The sequence below is a fragment of the Apostichopus japonicus genome, chromosome 5, assembly GCF_037975245.1.
Source record: "Apostichopus japonicus isolate 1M-3 chromosome 5, ASM3797524v1, whole genome shotgun sequence".
NCBI lineage: Eukaryota > Metazoa > Echinodermata > Holothuroidea > Aspidochirotida > Stichopodidae > Apostichopus > Apostichopus japonicus.
In genome coordinates, this window is record NC_092565.1 from 14246833 (window position 1) to 14267442 (window position 20610).

A 20610-nucleotide genomic window follows, 5' to 3' on the forward strand; every position below is an offset into this window, starting at 1 on the left:
AATGTGAATGTTGCCATTTCTTTGTGCATAAAAGAATATTCTAAAGTAGAATGGTATGAGGGTTAATACAGAAATGTTGAGTCAAGCAGCATTAATGTTGTGAATTTGTTCAGTTCCATAGGCATTATCATTGACTAACAAAAGATGAATTTGCAAGGTCATCAGTCTTGACCCAAAATATTCTAGAAATTCATATATTGGTCACTCATGCTCAAATTTTTCTCAGACTTTTTACCGCAACTCTCAAATCTTTTCACTCATGTATGTAAAATGACTCTGTCAATGTATCTGATATCAACACTCAAATTTCTTTAGAAAAATTTGGAAGGTCAGAGCCTTTAGCCAGGTATATTTACCAAAAAGTTATCAAACTTAATATCAGCATGATAATTTAAGATATGAAACAAATATTTGCCATCAGACCTGATGACCTATGAAAGTATTTATTCTACTCTGAATATCAAACAATTGATAATTTCCTTTTGACAATATGGGTCATTCTTTTCCTTTTTCCCCTAAAGGCACCCCACTTTGAACATGGAAGTATTTTAATTTTCCTGTTGTTTGTTTACACATAAAATGTGGATGATCAAGTTTGGCTTTTTTTTTTAGAGTACAATCCGAAAAGGAATAAATTTTGAATTATGGTTAAATTTTGATACAATCAGCTAGTTTTCTTAAACATCTCTCATATTCCTGTATAGATATGCGGACATGTGACAGACATGTGATATGCAATAACGTTGGAGAGTAAAACCACTTCCTATATCTGTGTTTAAAACCAATATTTAAATGCCAGTGCAATAGTATAGAGGTGCCATGTGAATAGCATAAAATGTCATAAATCAATTGTCTTGATTTTAACATACTGTGACCCTTTAAATCACTTACCGCCACCATCTGTCAGTAATGTAATGTATCATTTAAATTGGACAGGATCAATGTAGCACTTTGGCAGGTTGGGGCATGATTGATTTCCACTACCAAGGATTTGTACAAAAGTAAAGAGGCCATTCAGTTATAGTGCAATGGTATTAATGTTATTTATTTTGGATTGGTGTAAGAGGAACATTCTGGCGTCCTTGTGAAATGTTTTTCTAGAGAACAACATTTGATTGAAGTTGACATGTATTATCTTGCACCATATAAGTGAACTTGAGGCATACAGATGTGGTGTCATAGTTGTTTTCACATTTTTCACATTTTCCACATTCCAAAAGTTTTTCTTTTTTTTTGTGTTTTCCAAAAGTTAATTCCAATTTTTTTCTCTAAAATTTTGATACATCTCAGTATGAATAATAAACAGTCATTGTTATAAAGGTCGTCTTCACATAACTGTTCAATCCAAAACAATGGAGTGAAAAATAGGACGAAGAATAATGCTACGAAGCAAAGCAAAACGTTTTATTTTCAGTGTGCAAAGTATGACTGGACATCTGTTTGCACTTATCGCACAAACTCTTAACAAATTGAAATATCTTGAAAGCTGGCATGTAGGCCAAAAATTTGTAAATTTGAGCCAAGATGCTTACAATATTATCCTCTTTCATGTAGTAAAATATGAGTTTTCCCAGGAGTGGGCTATCCTTGCAAGCAGTTCATGATTTAGAGGGTTGGGAGGAGGAGGGGGGGGGGGGCAGGGGAACAGCAATTGTTTTTTCTTAAGGAGAACATGACACATTAGTCAGGAGTTTCAAAGTTTGACATTAATATCCTTTCACCCCAAAAATGGGAATGAAGAAGGGCATATCAGAAGAGGGGTAAAGGGAGAGTGGAATTAAAGACCAAATCTATGTTACCAACATTACTTGAGTGAAAATTGGATTGGAATAGTGACAGTTTCCTTGGGTCATTTGACCTCCAGTTAACTTTTTAAACCAAGCAATTCCTATATAATCAATCACAAAGTTGTCGACCGATACAAGGGTAATGGACCACCACCGTAATCGCATGTCAATATTAACACTGACCTTCAGTACATGCCATCAGGGATAGTTTTAAATTTCTATTCAAAGCATCAAACTGAGCTGATATGATTACAGTGATGACATTTTCCACTTGTTGGACCAACAACTTTGGAATTGTCTTGTAATTTGGAGTGTGACCACAATGGGGGTAAAGTTCCTGGGGGCATGAAAACCACTTAACATGTGATTGTAAAAGTGAGGGTTATACCTTGCAGGAAGGTTATCTCATTCATCTAAACACAGATGTATGTATTCAAAGTCACTTCAGTATAAACTGGAGGATATTCAGACCTTACCAGTAGGTAAAAGTGTGACCCATGTTCCTCTTATTATTGGAACCATCGAGGAAAGTACCAGATGCAGAAAAAAAACTTGTGCACTTTGTTATTTGAAAGCCACTGTTCTGTTGTGTGTTTGTGATGTTGGATTAAAAGCCTTGTTAGATTCACAACGATTAACAGGTAATGTTGTCCTCAGTTTCATACTTAATGTACTGTATACTTTTATTAAATAGTTGCAGCAGGGTTGATTTATGATCAAGTTTAGCAGTCAAACCTCAGCCCTCCACTTTCTTGTATTGAGGTTGTCTAACAAGGTAATTCGTAGTTCATACAGATATTTCTTAATATGTGCGGCGTCATACAGTGATTTCCAATGGACAACCATAGTTTTGGGTAGTGTTGGGTCCAGGAAGACCTTATGGGTAAGACCTTATGGGTAGTGTTGGGTCCAGGAAGACCTTATGGGTAGTGTTGGGTCCAGGAAGACCTTATGGGTAAGACCTTATGGGTAGTGTTGGGTCCAGGAAGACCTTATGGGTAGTGTTGGGTCCAGGAAGACCTTATGGGTAAGACCTTATGGGTAGTGTTGGGTCCAGGAAGACCTTATGGGTAAGACCTTATGGGTAGTGTTGGATCCAGGAAGACCTTATGGGTAAGACCTTATGGGTAGTGTTGGGTCCAGGAAGACCTTATGGGTAGTGTTGGGTCCAGGACAACCTTATGGGTAGTGTTGGGTCCAGGACAACCTTGGGGATAGTGTCGGGTCCAGGACAACTTTATGGATAGTGTTGGGTCCAGGAAGACCTTATGGGTAGTGTTGGGTCAAGGACAACCTTATGGGTAGTGTTGGGTCCAGGACAACCTTAGGGATAGTTAGGGATAGTGTCGGGTCCAGGATGACCTTATTGATAGTGTTGGGTCCCCGACCAAAAATTAACTGTACATCAATAGTAATTTTTGTTTAATTTGGTAGAAATTTTAACATTAACTCACAGTGTTCAGCTCACAGTTAATTTAACATTAACTCACAGTGCTTAACTCACAGTGCTCAGCTAAAATCACTGAAATCAGCAATGACTTGAGTTTATTTTGTTCCTCTTTGAAAGTGGCACTGCCAGACAGTAAGAAGGGGAGGGAGGGGTGGGGGGACACAGCAAACTGAGAGCAAGATGTCGAGGAACAGATTGGGGTAATGCAAACTGGCACTGGATAGGGCCCCTGATGCAGTTTTCATCATTTGTGGAACATATATCAGCTTCGAATCAAAGGTAACTTCCCTGGATTTTCTGATTCTCCAAATTGATCAGATTGGACAATTATATTTCCCAGTGGCTAAAAATGAGTAAATAGAATCTTAGTTTCTTTATTAGTGACCAGTCTTGTGGGAAGGAGAAGGAAGGAAATACAGATATGTTGCAAGCAAACCAATGGTAATGTGTGGAATAAATATATTTTGCATGGATAAAATGGCCAGCCGTCATTAGTTTCCCTTTGTGTTATTTTGCGTAAAATGCTAAAACCGATTAGAAACATGGAGGTCATCAAAGAAGTTCCTGGGTATTTATTAATAAAGCCTGCTCAACTCTGTCGCTCTAACTGGCAAATCATTTGGCATCACTTGTAACTTTCATTGTAGTTTCTAACATCGCTCCATGACAGTCACAACCGACATTTCAAAAAGCTATGCAGCAAAAAAAAACGCTAGTATTTCGTACTGAAGTTCTTTATGTGGTGTGATGGAGTTGTTCTTCCTTCACACTGTAATGGGCTCCTGCAGGTTCAGATATCGTCAGATCGCAGTCGAGAGCAGTGTCAACTCCACTGGGTTCAACCGGAGCGATGATAAGTTTTTGATATGTTAATGCTCTACAGTTGCACAACAGGGTGGAGAGGTCATGTCTAATTGGAGGAGAAAATCAAAGTGATCAAATTTCAAAATAGAAAAAATTCTTGACATTCTGCCCATTAGTCTTTGAAGTTAAATATTTAATATTTGGTGTTAGGTGAAGGTATGAAAAAAAAAAAAAAAATTAAATAAAAAAACTGTGTCGGTTATGTTAGTTATTAGCCTGTATGAGTACTTCAATATTATAATACAAGGCTGGTCAATGTTCTGTGAGTATGCAGTCATTTCCTATTCAAACTAGGTTTATAGGGCAGAATTTAGGATTCAAATTTTTGTCTAGCAGTTTTGAAGGTCCTCAGATTATAAAATACTATGATTCCTGCAGTGTACAAAAATTATGCTGGGGACTTGTCCAATACATCTTTGGACTTGTGTAGCATTTTGACCATTTTTAAAATTTAAAATGTAAAATATTTTGGATATGTTATTCCCTTAATATGTAATCATAGGTCTACAAAGTGCAAGAAGAAATGTTTGTGAAAGTAACATATTTATAATGAAAATTCCTGCAGATCATAATTTACATATAAAAGATAATGTGATTTTGAAGATGGCATATATTATTTGCCCGGAAATGTCAGCTTCCAAATTTTGCTGAATGTCAAATTTTTTATAATTTTGCTAAATTGCATAATATTGTTTTATAAAATGAATTAATATGCAAATTCAGTTTTCAGTTTTAGGTAGTAGAAGGATTTTTAATCTATCCCAGTGAGCTCAACTTCATTCATACTACTACATAGTTTCCTTTTCTTATATGTTTTGGACAAACAAGGCGATGAAGATCATATTTAAGATTATTTATCTTGTTCAAAGTCAAACATCAAAGTACATGTACATTTGTTGTTATTTACGGTTCTTTGGGTTGGCACTAACTTGAATGGATATAAGCTATGCAGTACAGATGAGGCCATGATCGTTCACACCCTGGGCCCAGAATCTCACTAAATTTTGTTTAACTTTTATTTTTTATGAACTTTGGGAATTATGGCAATTTGTTGTTGATATTTAGGTGAACGTTAGATCTGATAATTTACTAGTACTATTAAAACAGCAATGGTCTCTTCTGATCCTGGATTGGGCCTCTCTTAGATCCATAAGAAACATGGTCGACCTCATTCCCCACTCCCACACCCTTCCCTTTCCTACCAAAAGACATTGTTCTTTGGTTGATCTAGTATAGACATACTGTAATATAGTGACAGCTTATGGAAAATGTAGTGCATTCAAAAAGCATTGACAGTTGTAACTTTCCTTGCCCTCTCCCTGCCTTCACCCTTCCTCTATCCTGCCCTGTTTAAGCATTCCTGACTAAACCCCCTAGTGCTCAGGATTAAGCTGATCAAACGAGGCATAAATCACTTGGTGAATTTAATTGCTGCCGATGAAAACTGCTTGTTTTCAAGAATTCACCTCTCCTACATAACTGTGGTTGCTACATATATCTGCATTCGGAGCCAATTCTCAGTTTTATATCCAATTGACACAGTTTTTATCTATCAGCTCTGGTCATTAGCACACAAGAGGAATTCCTGCACTTTGCTAATACACTGTTTTAGCCTAATGTGCAAACAATGCAGTTATCTTGATTAAAGTTTACCAGTTCTTGAACTTTGTTTAACTTCTGCCGCGTGAAGGATTGTTGTGTGGTATTGGGAGGAGGACGGACGATGGGACACATCAGCCAAAAAAAGACGCTGTTTGATCAAACTCTGGTGTCGTGTTTGTTCTAGGATCAGATTCAGATTTGAGAATCTGCCGACAAGTAGGATTTTGGTTGTATAATCCTAGAAATGCCCAGACCAATTATTAAAGCATTAAACTGGTTGTTAAGAAATGTTACAAGGTATATAAAAATGCACAGCTGGTTCAAATAAAGTAACAATGTGAAGGATTTTTTGCTTCCCAGAGGGATATCAGTTGACAAACAACGATATCACACTTCAAACCCGTTTTATACAAACAATAAACGTCGCATTTATGGTGTACATGGAAAGTGTATTGTATGTTCTTCAAACATTGCTTTGACATTATAATACAGAGTTACGTCACTGCTCTCGGTGATTTTTCCTGCGTTTCTATAGGTTGTATTATTCAGACAAGCCCCACTTTTGTGAGATTATAAAGGTCGTCGGTATTGACCCACAAAAGTTTAGCGACCAGAAAAATGCTAAAAGTTTTAAAAAGTACTTTCCTTGTGGTCCTGATATCTCCAGATTGTTTCCAGACATCGAGGAGTGCTTAAATAAAACCCAAATTAAATGTCTCAGTGAGAAGAACATACTTTGATGGTGGTGTCAGTAAAATGCTGGTTGAAGTTGGAACATGAGTGGAACATTATTTGACTTTCTAGCATATTTGGGGTCAAATACTGGTGACCCTTAACTCAGAATTTATAATATTTGTGAGGTGATTGAGTTTCCATTTACATCTGCCTTTGTCTATATTCCAGTTTTGCCACAAGTATCCTTTCCCACCCCCCCCCCCCTCAGTCTATTGTTCCCACACCCCATCCTTCACCAGTTGACATTCTGCCCTTCCCTATTCCTACCTTCCATTTATACCTCTGAAGTGAGTAAGTTATAGAGTCAGTACCCTTAACATTACTTTTAAATGTTTGTCCTTTGGCTTATAAACATTTAGTATTTGATTTGTATCACAATCCTGCAAAAATATCAGCTATCTCTTAACTCCTCCCAAATTCGACTTTCTTGCAAACAGATTTCATTAACGATCTTGTTTCCTCACTTTTGAATTTGTCACAATAAAGTTTCCACTTCCAGATGACTTCAGCAGCCTTTTAATCATACACCTTCCCCTGACATTGCCTGTATTTGCTATCGGAAGTAAAATAAAGATCTTATCCAGAAGGCAAACTTAGCAACCTAGTACTGTTAACAATATTTGTTTACTACAGATCATTAAGAATCGCTAAGTAATGTAGCAACCACCAATGCTCTCTAGGCTCCTACTGTACCACTGTAACCACAGGGAGTTGCACAACTCTCTTGTCCTCTCTCTTAGACGGCATGTGCTTCCATGCTTTTGTGAGGGCATTACTGTAACTCAGTGGTTAAAGGGTGTGAAGACTCGCGCACAAAGAAACGTCCAATGCCGGTAATCTGGCTTAGTTTCGAATGAGGTGTAACAGAAGTGTTAGACACCACCATCGATCCCAGAAAATACACACACACAGCTTGCTACCATCGGTAATTAGACACTAGTGTACAGTCAGTACATACAGCTGCAGTCAATACCCACAGCACAGTGTACAAACGATACAGAGATGGACATCTCAGGTCCAGCTAAAGATAACAAGGTATCACGTTTCATTACTGTCTGCATTTTGTAGCGACACAAACAAAACGTCACTTGCAAGTAACAGAAAGCTAACTTTTTCAGATGGCCGCACACGGTTTGGGGCAAGTCTTCAATGCCTTTAAAGCTCAGTGGTTAATGCCAGTGCCTTCCAATCATGAGGTCCCCAGTTCGAGTCACTCCAAGATTAATGTATGTCATCCACAGAGTTGTTGACAATTCATAATCATGGACGTTAAATATGAATCTAAGAGACTGACTTTGGTCAGCTTGTGGCTTTGATGAGGCTTCTTCCCAAGTTCCTGCTTGCAGGAGGATCTAAAAATACATACATACACACATACATACATAGTACATACATACATACATACACACATACATACATACACACATACATTTACTCAAAATGCAAGCCATTCATTCTCGCAAATGAGGAAAAAAAATGTTAAGGAAAGAAAGCTCCTCAGCCTCCTCTACATAATTTCAACAAACCCTGAAGTGGTTAACGCTCAGTGGTTAATGCCGGTGCCTTCCAATCATAAGGTCCCCAGGTCCAGTCACTCCCAGATTAATGTATGTCGTCCAGTTACAGAGTTATTGACAATTCATAATCATGGACTTTAAATATGAATCGAAGAGACTGACTTCGGTCAGGTTGCGGCTTTGATAAGCCAAGGAGGCTTCTTGGCGAACAACCAGTGACAAAAAAAGAAGATTAAAACATAAGAGAATGTTACACCAAATAATTTATGCTTTAGAATCTTGAATTGACAGCATTGTGGTAATGTGGTAGATAAGTATGTAAAGGCAGGTCTTTGTGTCTTTCCTGATCCATCCCTACAGTTTTATGAGCTGAACCTGTCATAGTAGAATTATATCTCTTACAACACAAGGACTGGATTTATTATGTGAGCTATGGATGAACAGTTTTATATGATAAGTATCAAATTCCTAAACTGCTAAAATGGATCAATGTGTGACGGTTAATTGTTTGAATTATGTCCAAACGGAACATAAATACCCACATGACATTGTGCATAAGTAGTGTTCTATTCCCAGGTTTGAAAGGATTGAAACTGACATAGTCCATATGTACTGTTCTATTTCTAGGTTTGACAGGATTGAAACTGACAAAGTCCATATTTACTGTTATATTTTGATAAAATTTATCTCTGTAAATATGAGTTTGCAGCAAAGGCAAAATTTCATAAATTTTCAGAGGTTGAAGTCATTTGCATTTGGGCCTTGAAGACGAAAATAACTACATATGGCAACCAACAATGTGAAACTCAATGTGAACAGTACAGCACTTCTATGACAATGGGAATATATGCTAGTCATTCTTCTGATTCACACACATACACACACACGCACATTCTTTGTTGCAAAACTTTATAGAGTTCAAAGTTAGATGCTTAACACTGACTTAGCCCTCTTCAATATGAAAAGTACCTTTGGTATGTTTCAGTATATTTGTCAACATGCCTTTAAGGCTTATGTAAACATTGGCAGCCGTATACATTGTTAGGATTGTAAGTACTTTGTTGAAGTACATATATATAATTCACTTTGTCATTCTATATTGACCGCTATGGATTGGCTAAGATCTCTCCTTTCCACCCCCCACTTCTTCCTTGAGCCTTAAATAGATGACGTACTTCAAGTATAACATAAAGAATTTTGTGTGAGTTGTGCTTCATCTTTTTGTGCACATAATTGTACACAGTGGTTTCAGAACATGCCTTTGATACATGTACTTAGTTACTTAAAATCTAATTAACATTTGGATAGTCCCCAATTATCAGAATTTGATACCTGTCAGGCTGTATTTAATACCCATAAGCAACACCACCAACCCCTCTCCACTGCCCGCCCCACCCCGCCCCACCACCACTACCCCTTCATCATTCATGACCCCACACGATTCTGTGTTATGTAACCAGCATAACTCTTTCTTGATACCATAGTGGCATGTCGCCATCTTCTTACTTGCCACTCTTTGTGCAAAGTCACGTTTTTTTTGTGTTTGGCGAATCAAAATTTGTTTTAAGGATTCTTCACTCTTTGCATCATATTTTCTTGTTCAGTCTTGTTCTTTTACAACTATGGTCTGTTTTTAACTTAGTTCTGAAGTTAACAGAGGATTAAAGTATTAAGAAAGGGGATCTGGCTCAGCTTCCATAATCCTGCTAAGAAGCTCTAAACATGGTTGACATCTGTAAACAAGAAACACGTACAGTACTCTATAAATTGCTAATACGGAAATTTTACAAGCATTAGTTAGAAACTGTTTGAAGAAAATGTTTTATGGAAACCTTTTTGCATTTTTGCTATACTTCTTATTTTATTTGGGCTATCACAAATTCAAGAGGGGGGTGATTATTTGCTTATTTTGCTCACATGAAAGACATAAATTATTGCGAAGTGAAATTAAAGAAACTACTTTATTTGATAAATTAAGATAAAATCAGAGAATAATGCAAACAAATCAGTGGCCTAACATTCCAAATTCCAAATTTGAGTTTTAATATAATGTTGAATTGGAAGCCACCTGACGTGTAAAGTTGTATTCCATAAGCCCTTGCATGTTTCTCCAACATCGAGGTCGCTTAAGGGTGGTAAAAATAACTGCTGATTATTATCATTATTATTAACATGTCAGGGGAAAAGGACAAGGGTTATGTATGGGCCGGTTGAGAGTGAGGAGGAATTTAAGTATTAAAGCCTTTGTTTTAAGAATATTTTCACTGAAGTAAAACTAAAAGTTTGCATCGATCATAATAGCGTAATTAGTTTTCTTGTTTAGGTAACATGGGTGTCTGTAGCTAATTTTCCTTTTTGCTCATCTTCTCCATCAGCATCTGTTGAGAGTACACCCACGAGGCCAGGAAGTGGTCTTCATCCTCCCTCTACTCTTTCACCACCAGGGACTCTCGATCTCAGTGGTGCCGTGGCCACCCACAGCATGCCCACCACACCCCTCCCAACCTCCCCATCTACACCGCAGTCAGATTTTTCTGTGGTCGTGGCGATAGACTTTGGTACCACCTTCAGCGGTTACGCATACAGCTTCACCAAGGATCCCGAGGCTGTCCACGTGATGAGGAAGTGCGAAGGTGGTGACCCCGGGGTCATCAATATGAAGACCCTGACTACCCTCCTCCTGACACCAGAGGGTGAATTTCATTCATTCGGGTTCACGGCGAGGGATTTCTATCACGACATGAAATTCACAGAAGCTCAGAAATGGCTCTACTTTGACAAGTACAAGTTGGCATTACAAGATGATAAGGTAAAATTGCAAACTTTTTTAATAGTTACTTATCAAGACTTAATACCCAAAGCCTCATGCTTTTCAAAAGTTGCTAAAGAGATTTCAAAAGCACTTTCCTGCTAATCCTAGTCCTGCCCCATAATTTTCCATCCAGTGCAACCATGAAAACATTTGCCTTTGAGTCCCTCTCTCATATTGCCTCGGAAAATTTATTGAAATATGTGTACTCTTTATGTCATAAAAATGTGTATTTTGTGAACAATTTTGGCATCTGAAAAATAGAACTGTAACAAGTAAAAAAAAAATTTTCTGGCTAACTTGTCATTGACTTACTGAGGTTACCATGGCGATGGACATTTACGATCATGGATTACTGATATTATGTCAAGAGACCAAAACGATGAGTTCTTTAATTTTAATACTCAACTGTGGGTGGAAAAATTTGCCATTTTTTGTTGTTCTCTTAATAAATTACTAATATTTCCAATTCCAAAGCAGTGATGGAATTACGGTCCTATTATGCCGCAGATTTGTTGTAGGGAGTGGACAGATTGGTTGTCCAGGGTTACTGTATTTCCATGGTAATGTCCCTCTGGAGTTCCATTGTAATGTCCCTCTTGTAATTGGACGCTTCTATGGAAAGGAGATATAATTGGTCACTCATGGAGTTTTTTCTGATTAACGAAAATGTAGTTTCTTTTAACTTGTCTTTACTTACATATGAGAAATTTTGAGGTGTGCTCATACCGTACATAGGAATTATGTCGTTGGGGGTTTTGTAGTCACATAGGAAACTGCTATGTATACTGGGTAATAATCCTGGGAAAATAGAAGATGCTAAATTATGCTTTAATTAATTACTGGATACCTCTTTTGACATTCAGAGGTAAAGAGAAAAGTAGAAATAAATCAAGAGTATTTTCCTGTCAACAGCTTGCAAGAGTGGCAAGTAATTATAGTACACAAGCAAGCAAGAAACAGAGAAGGGTGAAAAGTACCTTTGTCAGGAAACAATTTTAATACTGAATAATTCTGTGGCACACAACATATCTTTTCAAGATCTGTGACTTTACTTGCCCAAAATTTCTTCTCATTAGACAGTGATCCCTGTAAAACAGATGAACACTCGTTTTAAACTTGAAGGCAGATAGTTTCCTGATTATAAAGAAATAAAATCGATGTGTAGAGGTGTTTTTAATTTTGATTTTCCAAATCGTCTCTCATGTCATGGTAAATTACACAATGGACAGGCAGATTGTGTTTTTTTGGGGGGGGGGGTTCCTTTTCTTTTTCACATGTCACAATAGAGTTTAATGATGTAACAAGATATCCCAGAATGCAATTAGAGGTACCTCTTACAGTTTCACATACAAAACACAACCTAACATGGAAAGTCCTAGTAATAGTTGAAGATACTCTCTCTTGATTGGTTTATCTGTTACTGGAAGCAGAGCCAGATCTAACAAACAGCCTGTTGATTAGATCTTTAGTTTCTAGTAATTTATATCACAAAGATGTTTGTAGTGTAGTAATTGGCTGTTATAATCTGCATATATGCTGTTAATGCTACAGTGATATAACTCATTACTGCATGATATTTTCAAGTATTAAACAACTTCAGCTTTGGTAATGTATATGCAATATTTTGAAATGAAAAAAATAAAAAAAATAGTGGCTTCACCCTGCTGGCCACTAATGTAGTACTTTTGCTCCACTGTTTGTGCCAGTTTTTTTCTACCTGGAAAGAGGAGGGTCAGGTGGGGAGGGGGAAGAGGTGGGAGTGGGAGAATGGGATGGGGATTAAATAGGTGTTTGTCACTTTTAGCCAACCTTCAGAGATCACTAGGTAATAAAGCATTAATGTGAGTGGTGATTACATTACAATAGCATAGTAGTACAGACTAGGTAGGGTAAAGTGACTAAATATTAGATCAACATTGCTCAACAGGTTCCTGTGGTTTCTTTGCATAGACCGCTAAAGCACACACATACACAAACAATACAGGCCTTGTTCTATCTACTATGGACCAGTCAGTGGCTGGCTACTCACATTTTTGTGGTGAAATGGTTTGGATACAACTCAAAACTCAAAAACAATACCATGGCAATCCTCCACAACAAAAATACTTGACATACCAGAAACAACCCTGAGAAATATGACATCAACCAGGTTTTTAAAGTTTTTTTGTGATAAAAAAGGCCTTTTTTTTATTGGAGAATCATAACAAAAGTTTGATAGTCCAGAGGTCAGTCCCTTGAAATGAAAGGTCACAGTCAAAGCCTGGATCAGCACAGCTGTAACCCTAAGGGTATGTGTGGATAGAAGGACGCTTTTCTGCAGAACCTTATATAACTGTAGTAGTACATGCTTGGAACACTAACTCTCAACTATATACACTGCTGGTATTATCTAAATGATTGCATGTTACGTGAGGGGAGCTGGGTGAGCCGAAACACTGCTGTGCACCCCGATGAGCTAGCCTCCCGTGATGTCATTATTAGGGTTAGTGATCCCTTTCAGAGCGCCAGGGCTGAAACTGATGACAATGTTCTCTGAGATATTTGTAGAATGCATCCAAAATTGAGCGCTCAGGAATGTTATGAAAAAAAGAAAAGAAAAGGAAAACAAACTTGACTTTCTCTATCTGGCAATGTGAATAAGAGGTTGCCGTGGTAACACACTGAATTAAGTGGCTTTGGTGGGTTAAATCATGTTGGATCAGTGTCATGTGTATGTAGGTATATATCTATCTCTATGCGCAGATTTGGAACAAGAAAGATGAGAAGAAGAATTTGTGGGGAAAAAAATCATACACTGACTTTAACCTTGGTTTAAACGACTGTTTTCTTAGAAGTTTTTTAACTATGTTTCAATGGTTAATTGTTTATTTTGTTCAAACGTAGACACTTCAAAAGCTGTTTTTTTATTTATTCTTTGGGCGTGTCAACAAGTTGTCTGTCTCAAGTGAATCATAATTTTGTATCGAATATGTCAAATATCTTTATTTATCATACTTGACTGTAGTCAACCAAGTTTGTTACAGGAATGAGGAAGTCAGGGCATTAAATTCCAAGGGTTGTTAACTCAAAGAAAAAGCACTTTACAAGAAATTTGTGGGATATAAAACAAATTTAAAACTAACAAGCATATGTATCTTTCAAGTTCAAAGCATTAACCCACAGAGATCTCTCAAGTATAGATTGATGGGTGTGAATATTACAGGATTTGGTCAAAATATTAGAACCAATAGGAAATGCCGCTGTAGGTCACCCAAAAAATTCAAGAGCCGTAGAATAAACCTATACTCTTTGAAAAACTTCTAATAGTTTAAATCATAAGAGGGTGTTCAAAATTTCATATCTCTCACTTGCAGACAATCATTTAAAATTTAAATGAGCTAGCACAAAAAAATGGAAAGAGAGAGGAACCAGAAATTTTCAAATATTATTCATATATTTCCACATGAAAATTTAGTGTTTATAATGATTATCATGTGCCAATACATGTCCCAGGACACTTCAGTAGATATTTGGCAATTTCAAATCATTTTAGACGTAGACATATTTTTTTTCATATTGTTTTCAAACAAGACAAAGATTGTAGTGGTCACTACAGTACAAGCTCGGTCACAACAGACCAACCATATGCATTGACAACCATTATAACAGCCCACACACCACCTATCTACCTGTGTGTACAGTAAAATACACACATTCCCCATATATCATAGCATGTGCATTTCCAGAGGGAGTAAAATATCACTAAGTAAGAGCAACAACTTTTGTGGCCTACTCCACTTTGAAAGAGGGTTTAAAAGTCTGTGTGTTGTCAGTACAGCTTAACATCAAGGCACTTTAGATTACATAACTATTAATTGCACACTTTTATTGGATGGCAAGAGGAAGAGCACTCCTTTTAAATAAATGCTTAAATCCAAAATGTTTTGGAGGGGGAATGGTACAAATTTTGTCTTGTTTTTGGTTTTTGACCATGAGAAGAAAGGTGGTGATGTGTTGAATGTGATCCTATCAGATTCTGATCTGAATGTCAGGGTGAAAGGAGGAGAATTTGTGCCACTGATTAAAATAATCCTGTCTTAGATTTGATACTATTTCAAAATGCTACATTAGATGTGAAGGTGATGTTAGTTGTGCAGCAGTGTACTATGATATGGGGTTCCTCTTGTAGCTGGGGATATACCATACAAAGGCCAGCATAAACTGTTCTTTGCTATCTATCTGCTAAGTTTAAGTTATGTTGCAAGTAAATGGGGCCTACTAAACAACATGAATATAAAAACAACAGGAAAAACAAAGAGTTCACAGGCATAATGATAGGTAAATGGATGTTTTGAAACTACACCTCATGGTTTGAAAAGTATGAAGATTGACTAATTTAGCTTGAATCAACACAAAAAAAAATGACTGGTATAGGAACCATCACCAACTAAGGCAGTATATGTCGGTAGGTAGAGCCAAGGGCTTTGAATTCTGAGGTCACTGGTTCGATTCTCTTCCTATAACCCAGGATTTCTGTGCTCTACTTAAATAATTTTGTGATGGAATGTAGATCATTTTTAGGGAGGTAGTGATTTAAAACTTTAACTCAATAACCTGCTTTGAAGTTATATCAAAACATTCCAATGATCATTCTTTTTTTCCCCCTCCATTTTGTTAAAAAGATTCTTAGAATCACACATTTTCTACATTTTTGCTTTTGCTCTTTTCAATGACCTTTTCTGAGTTCAAGAAACTTTTCAGTTTACAATTACTTTGTAGTAATATTGGATTTCAGTCATTTATGAAAGGAAATGATTTTCTTATCTTTCTACATAACAGTGATTTTAGTTTTGTCCCTGTATGTAGAGGGAGGACAGTAATGGGAGGGAGGGGGGAGGGGAGGGAGGGATGTAGAATTATAATAATTTAATATCACAGCCATCAGGGAAAAAAAGTAGCATTTGAATTTGGTACAGTAATTCTCAGGCTTAGAAATTTGTTTTTAAAATGTATACTGAAAAGATAAGGTAAGTATTTCTATGTATAAAGATTGCTATGTGTACTTTTGTATGTATAATAGCTTGATTGCATAGTATCATTGCATTGCATCTTAGTATGCTGTACAAGATAAATTAGTCTCTGGGATTAAGGATGAGGATAAAATGGTTTCTGAGCTGCTTTAGTAATACACATTAATAATGTACTGGTTAGTGGTAAGTAATAGGAAATATATCATAGCATGTTTTTACATTGCAAACTCTTATGTAATTGAATGAAAGTTATTTACATGTTATGACAGTGTAAAATGGAAGATTTGTGTCTTAGGTAGAGAATAACTGAGCGGAATACTGTATTAAGCAGATACTTGCTCTGGACACAGGAACTGGTCCGGTCAATTATATACACAGGTAGTTAATATCAGAACGGTTTGTACCTGAGGTTGTCGTGTCCACACAAACTGAAGGTACGTGTACAAGTGGGCAATGTTAAGTACTACACTTTAAAAGGTAAGAAAAAAGTTGAAAGATGGCACTCATATTTAAGAGTATATATATATATATATATATATCCACAAACCTGGCCAGCAGTGGTTGGTTTCAAGTTGACCATTATTAATACTGTTTACTGTACAAGTTTAATATAGTACTCTTAAGCTCTCTCATTACCACTGGACCCTTCCAGGTAAACTTAAAACAACAACACTGACTAACATGCGCCGTTAGTGGAAGCCGGTTAGTATTTAGTTAGTTTACCGGGGAATAAGGAATGCTGACAAACAAACAAACAGTCTGTTTGTCAACACTGGTCGGTCCAGTTAAAGAGCTTGGCAAATATAAAATAGTTACCCAGGTCATCGCACATATGATATTTGGTCTTTCATCTCTGGCGATTTAGCTGGTACTGCAGAGTGAAAAGTTAGCAGCAAATAATCATTCAGTAGTCAGAACGTTAGATGGTTGGGTGAAGGTGGGGGGGGGAGGCAGGGGAGGGGCAATGAAGGAACATGATGTAACGATTGAAGAGATGTTAAAACATTAATCTTTCTAGACCTCTCTTAGGTTTGTGTTAAAACTAAGGACGGTAATCATTTGAGATTTTCCAAGTATTACAATTCGTTATAGTCATTTTAAGTAGATTGGGTCCTACAAAGTACTGAAACGGCACAAAGACTAGTGAAAGATACTTCTGCAGCAATTGCCCCTAGTTACTTTTTATTTGGATTGTTTTGTCACAATATGTGGGGGAAAAAATGTACCTATTTTGTTTAATAACACAATGGAAGAGTAACATACAGTATATGAATAATAGAAATATATTTGAAAATTGCGGGACAGATAATTGACAATTAGCTACAGTTCTAAGTCTCAAGTGCGTCATAACTGAACTTGGTAGGATACCCAACTATGCACTATTCCTATGATGATCATGTTTCTGGTGGGTCATGGCTCAAGCCTCATGGAAGGTCATGGGTTAATGTGGGCGTAATCATTTGTGGACTGCTAACATCGATCGGTCATTGGTTCGTTCATTTATTTTTTGCTCATTCCTTCGCCTCCTAATCATGGCTCTTCATTTAATTTCATCTTGAATTTTGACAGAATCTTAACATTGACACAGAGATAGAGGCTTCTAACGGTACCAAGGTCAAGGCCCTGACGGTATTCCAGCACACCTTTAGGTTTCTCAAGGATCGCTTCTTAGAGGAGTTGGCAGATTTGTCTATGGATGACGGCGCCATCGATGAGGGCGACATTAGATGGGTCCTCACCGTACCTGCTATCTGGAGACAGCCTGCCAAGCAATTTATGAGACAAGCAGCATATAAGGTACAAGGCAAATTGATTTTAACGGTCGTCCGATCATCCGAGATGACCAAATATCTGATCAGACAACCAAAATCAGCTCTTGTGGTCGCTCGGCGTACTACTAGTGTTTTACATCAAATTCAGAGTGCATTTGTAGCTAAATATCCCCGCCAAAGAGGTAAAATGATACATTGGTATCGCCTCTGTCTTTCTGGAGATACTGAAATGAAAACAAAACATAGTCTATGTATGATCCAATCAAAGGGGAGTTTTACTGGCCCAAAGCTGATGTTTTATTCACCGAAACCTACACGTCTTCCACAGTATAAATCTATTAATCATTCTGTGTTATTTTGAAAGAAAATTTCACAATTAAACATGGTTCCTCAGAATAAATGGCATAAATACAACAGACACTCAAACAAATCACTTTAAAAGGAAAATAATGCAAAGTAAACCGTTGACAGGATAACAAACTGTTTGGTGTTAATTCTCATTTTAGGCCGGTATTGCTTCTCCATCGAGGCCAACTCAGTTGATGATAGCTCTAGAACCAGAGGCAGCTTCCATCTTCATCGGGAAACTAAGTATGAAGCAGTTAATGCCGGAGAGGATGGCTCTGAGGAGAGAGAGGTGGTTGAGGGGTAGTATGAGTAAAGGACACAACCCTGATATGAAGGTCATTGAAGATGTGAAGCAAGGTAAGGAACGAATATAAATATATAATTAGAATACTATGGCCCTTGTATACAACACTGCTATACATCTTTGTATCTTTGCATTTAGGAGTGTTAGCTCAGTGGTTAACGCCAGTGCCTTTCAATCATTAGGTCCCCGGTTCGAGTCACTCCCAGATTAATGTATCTGTCGTCCGGTTACAGAGTTGTTGACAATTAACAATTCATAATCATGGACGTTAAATATGAATGTAAGAGACTGACTTCGGTCAGCTTGCGGCTTTGATAAGCCAATGAGGCTTCTTTGCGAGTTCCTGCTGCAGAAGGATCTAAAATACATACAGTACATACATACATACAGTACATACATACATACATTTGTATAGCAATTTGCTCACTTTATGTAGCATTCTGCTATGTCGATACTGGATAAGTTACTCCCTGCTTAATGCATGGATTTCAACAAGCAGTTTATTGTCATCCTCAAACCAATTTGCCTTATTGAGACATGTGAACGTATCATTGAACCCTTCTCTTTATCTGGAATTTATGGAGGGCTAGAGCCTCGAAAAAATTCTCTTGAAAACATCTAGCAGCATTTAGCATTCTAAAATTTGAGAGCACAGCTGATGACCTTTAAAGGGATCTTCTTGTGGTTAAAGTTCATTATGCAACAAAGTTTGCTGTTTATTCTGGATCTGTAGGTCAAAAGCATTCCCTTATTTGTGTAGAGACAAAACTGAATGAATCTGGCAACAGCTGAGTGAGTGATATCATTATGGTTACTTGGTAATTGAGCAGAATAATGTCTTTGTCTTTCTTCATAATATACTAATCATTTTATCCAATATTGAAAATGTGGATATTCTTTGCAAGTTGCTAATTGATGAAAATTCAAACTGCAGTGAACATGAACAAGTAAAGAGTTGTTGTTAACATTCCACAAGGATAATTAAAACATGATGCTCAACAAGAAGGTAAAGCTTTCACAAAACTTCTGCCTCGATCACAAGATCCACTCTCTGGGGGTAAGGGAGGAGGGTTTATATCGTAAAACTTGTTTACAACCATTTAAACAGTTGTGATATCTAGAGTATGGGAACTTTCCTTTTAATATGGTGACCTTCAGTCTCAAGAATCCCTCTTGTTTTATTTTCTTCTCGTTCACATAACTGCAAGAATCTAGAACTAAGCATAAACCTACTTTTCCCCTTGTTATTAGGTTCGCGGTACGTGGTTGTTGACTGTGGTGGCGGTACGGTGGACATCACAGTTCATGAAGTGGAAGAAGAGTCGGGAACACTGAAGGAGTTACACAAAGCCTCGGGAGGGATGTTTGGCTCCGGCAACGTAGATGAAGCTTTCATAAGCTTAATGGTCGACATCTTCGGGGATGATTTCATCCAAGAGTTTAAGGTCAGTCCAGAGACGCTTGAATATTTGAATTTGATAACATGCTTCATTTTGCTCCTGAACCAGAGAAGAATGAGATTCATTTAAGTGTCCCAAGATGAGCATCGGATATTGTCAAGGAGCAGTTTGGTCTCGACAGTTCAGCTTTTATTTCATCTTTCACATATCAAATAACAAGCAGAGTAGGTATAGTACAGTATCAAGATGAAAGGAAGTGAACTAAAAGACCCCCACCCCCCCATGTAGGCTTCACAAATAGATCACTACATGAATGAACAAGATAGAGGAAATAAAATAATCCCCCCCCAAAGAAGGACTTACCCTCTCTTCTGCAAGGAAGGAGGGTGGGGGAAATTGTTACAATTATTACATACAGGAGTGGGTATGTAATGGATATTGCTGTCCACAGTGAAAGTTTGTAGCCGATTCATTGAGTCACAACACTGAAGGATGAAGCAACTGCCGTGAAATAGGAAGATTGCATTATGAGGTCGAATTAAAAAAATCAAAATGTATCTGTTGTGTCGTGCATCGTTGATACTTGTAGTGTGAAGTTCAATTCTTTTTAGGAGTGGAGATGTTTACAATTCCATTTTTTTATTCTTTCGGCAGCTTATGAGACCAGCCGGGTGGGTGGATTTGTTGATTGCCTTTGAAGCTCGTAAAAGAAACGCAAACCCCTGGAAAGCAAACTACTTGAATGTCTCCCTCCCATTCTCGTTCATCGACTATTACAAGAAGTTTACCAATGGCAATTTAACAGTGGAACAGACCTTGCTGGAGTACAACAGTGAAGATGTGAAGTGGAGTGGTCAGGGTAAGAAGTGATCAAAGTTCATCTGTTTAATAGCCTTCAATCTTTATTTATATGTATTTAAACTTTTTTAATATTATGATGCAAAAGTGGGTTTAATACACTATTTTGGTTACAGAAGTTCACTGGACTATTTTTTTCTACCTATGAAATT

At 37.3% G+C, this 20610-nt stretch overlaps 1 protein-coding gene across 1 annotated transcript in view; it reads left to right on the forward strand.

Moving 5' to 3' along the window:
* LOC139967752 (uncharacterized) overlaps positions 1-20610 on the forward strand; it is a 61057-nt gene that overhangs the window by 34213 nt on the left and 6234 nt on the right. The window contains exons 3-7 of the mRNA XM_071971807.1: positions 10331-10764; positions 17346-17573; positions 18055-18253; positions 19452-19645; positions 20255-20459. Coding sequence (XP_071827908.1) covers positions 10331-10764; positions 17346-17573; positions 18055-18253; positions 19452-19645; positions 20255-20459 — 1260 coding nt within the window. The remainder of the gene's footprint in view (positions 1-10330; positions 10765-17345; positions 17574-18054; positions 18254-19451; positions 19646-20254; positions 20460-20610) is intronic.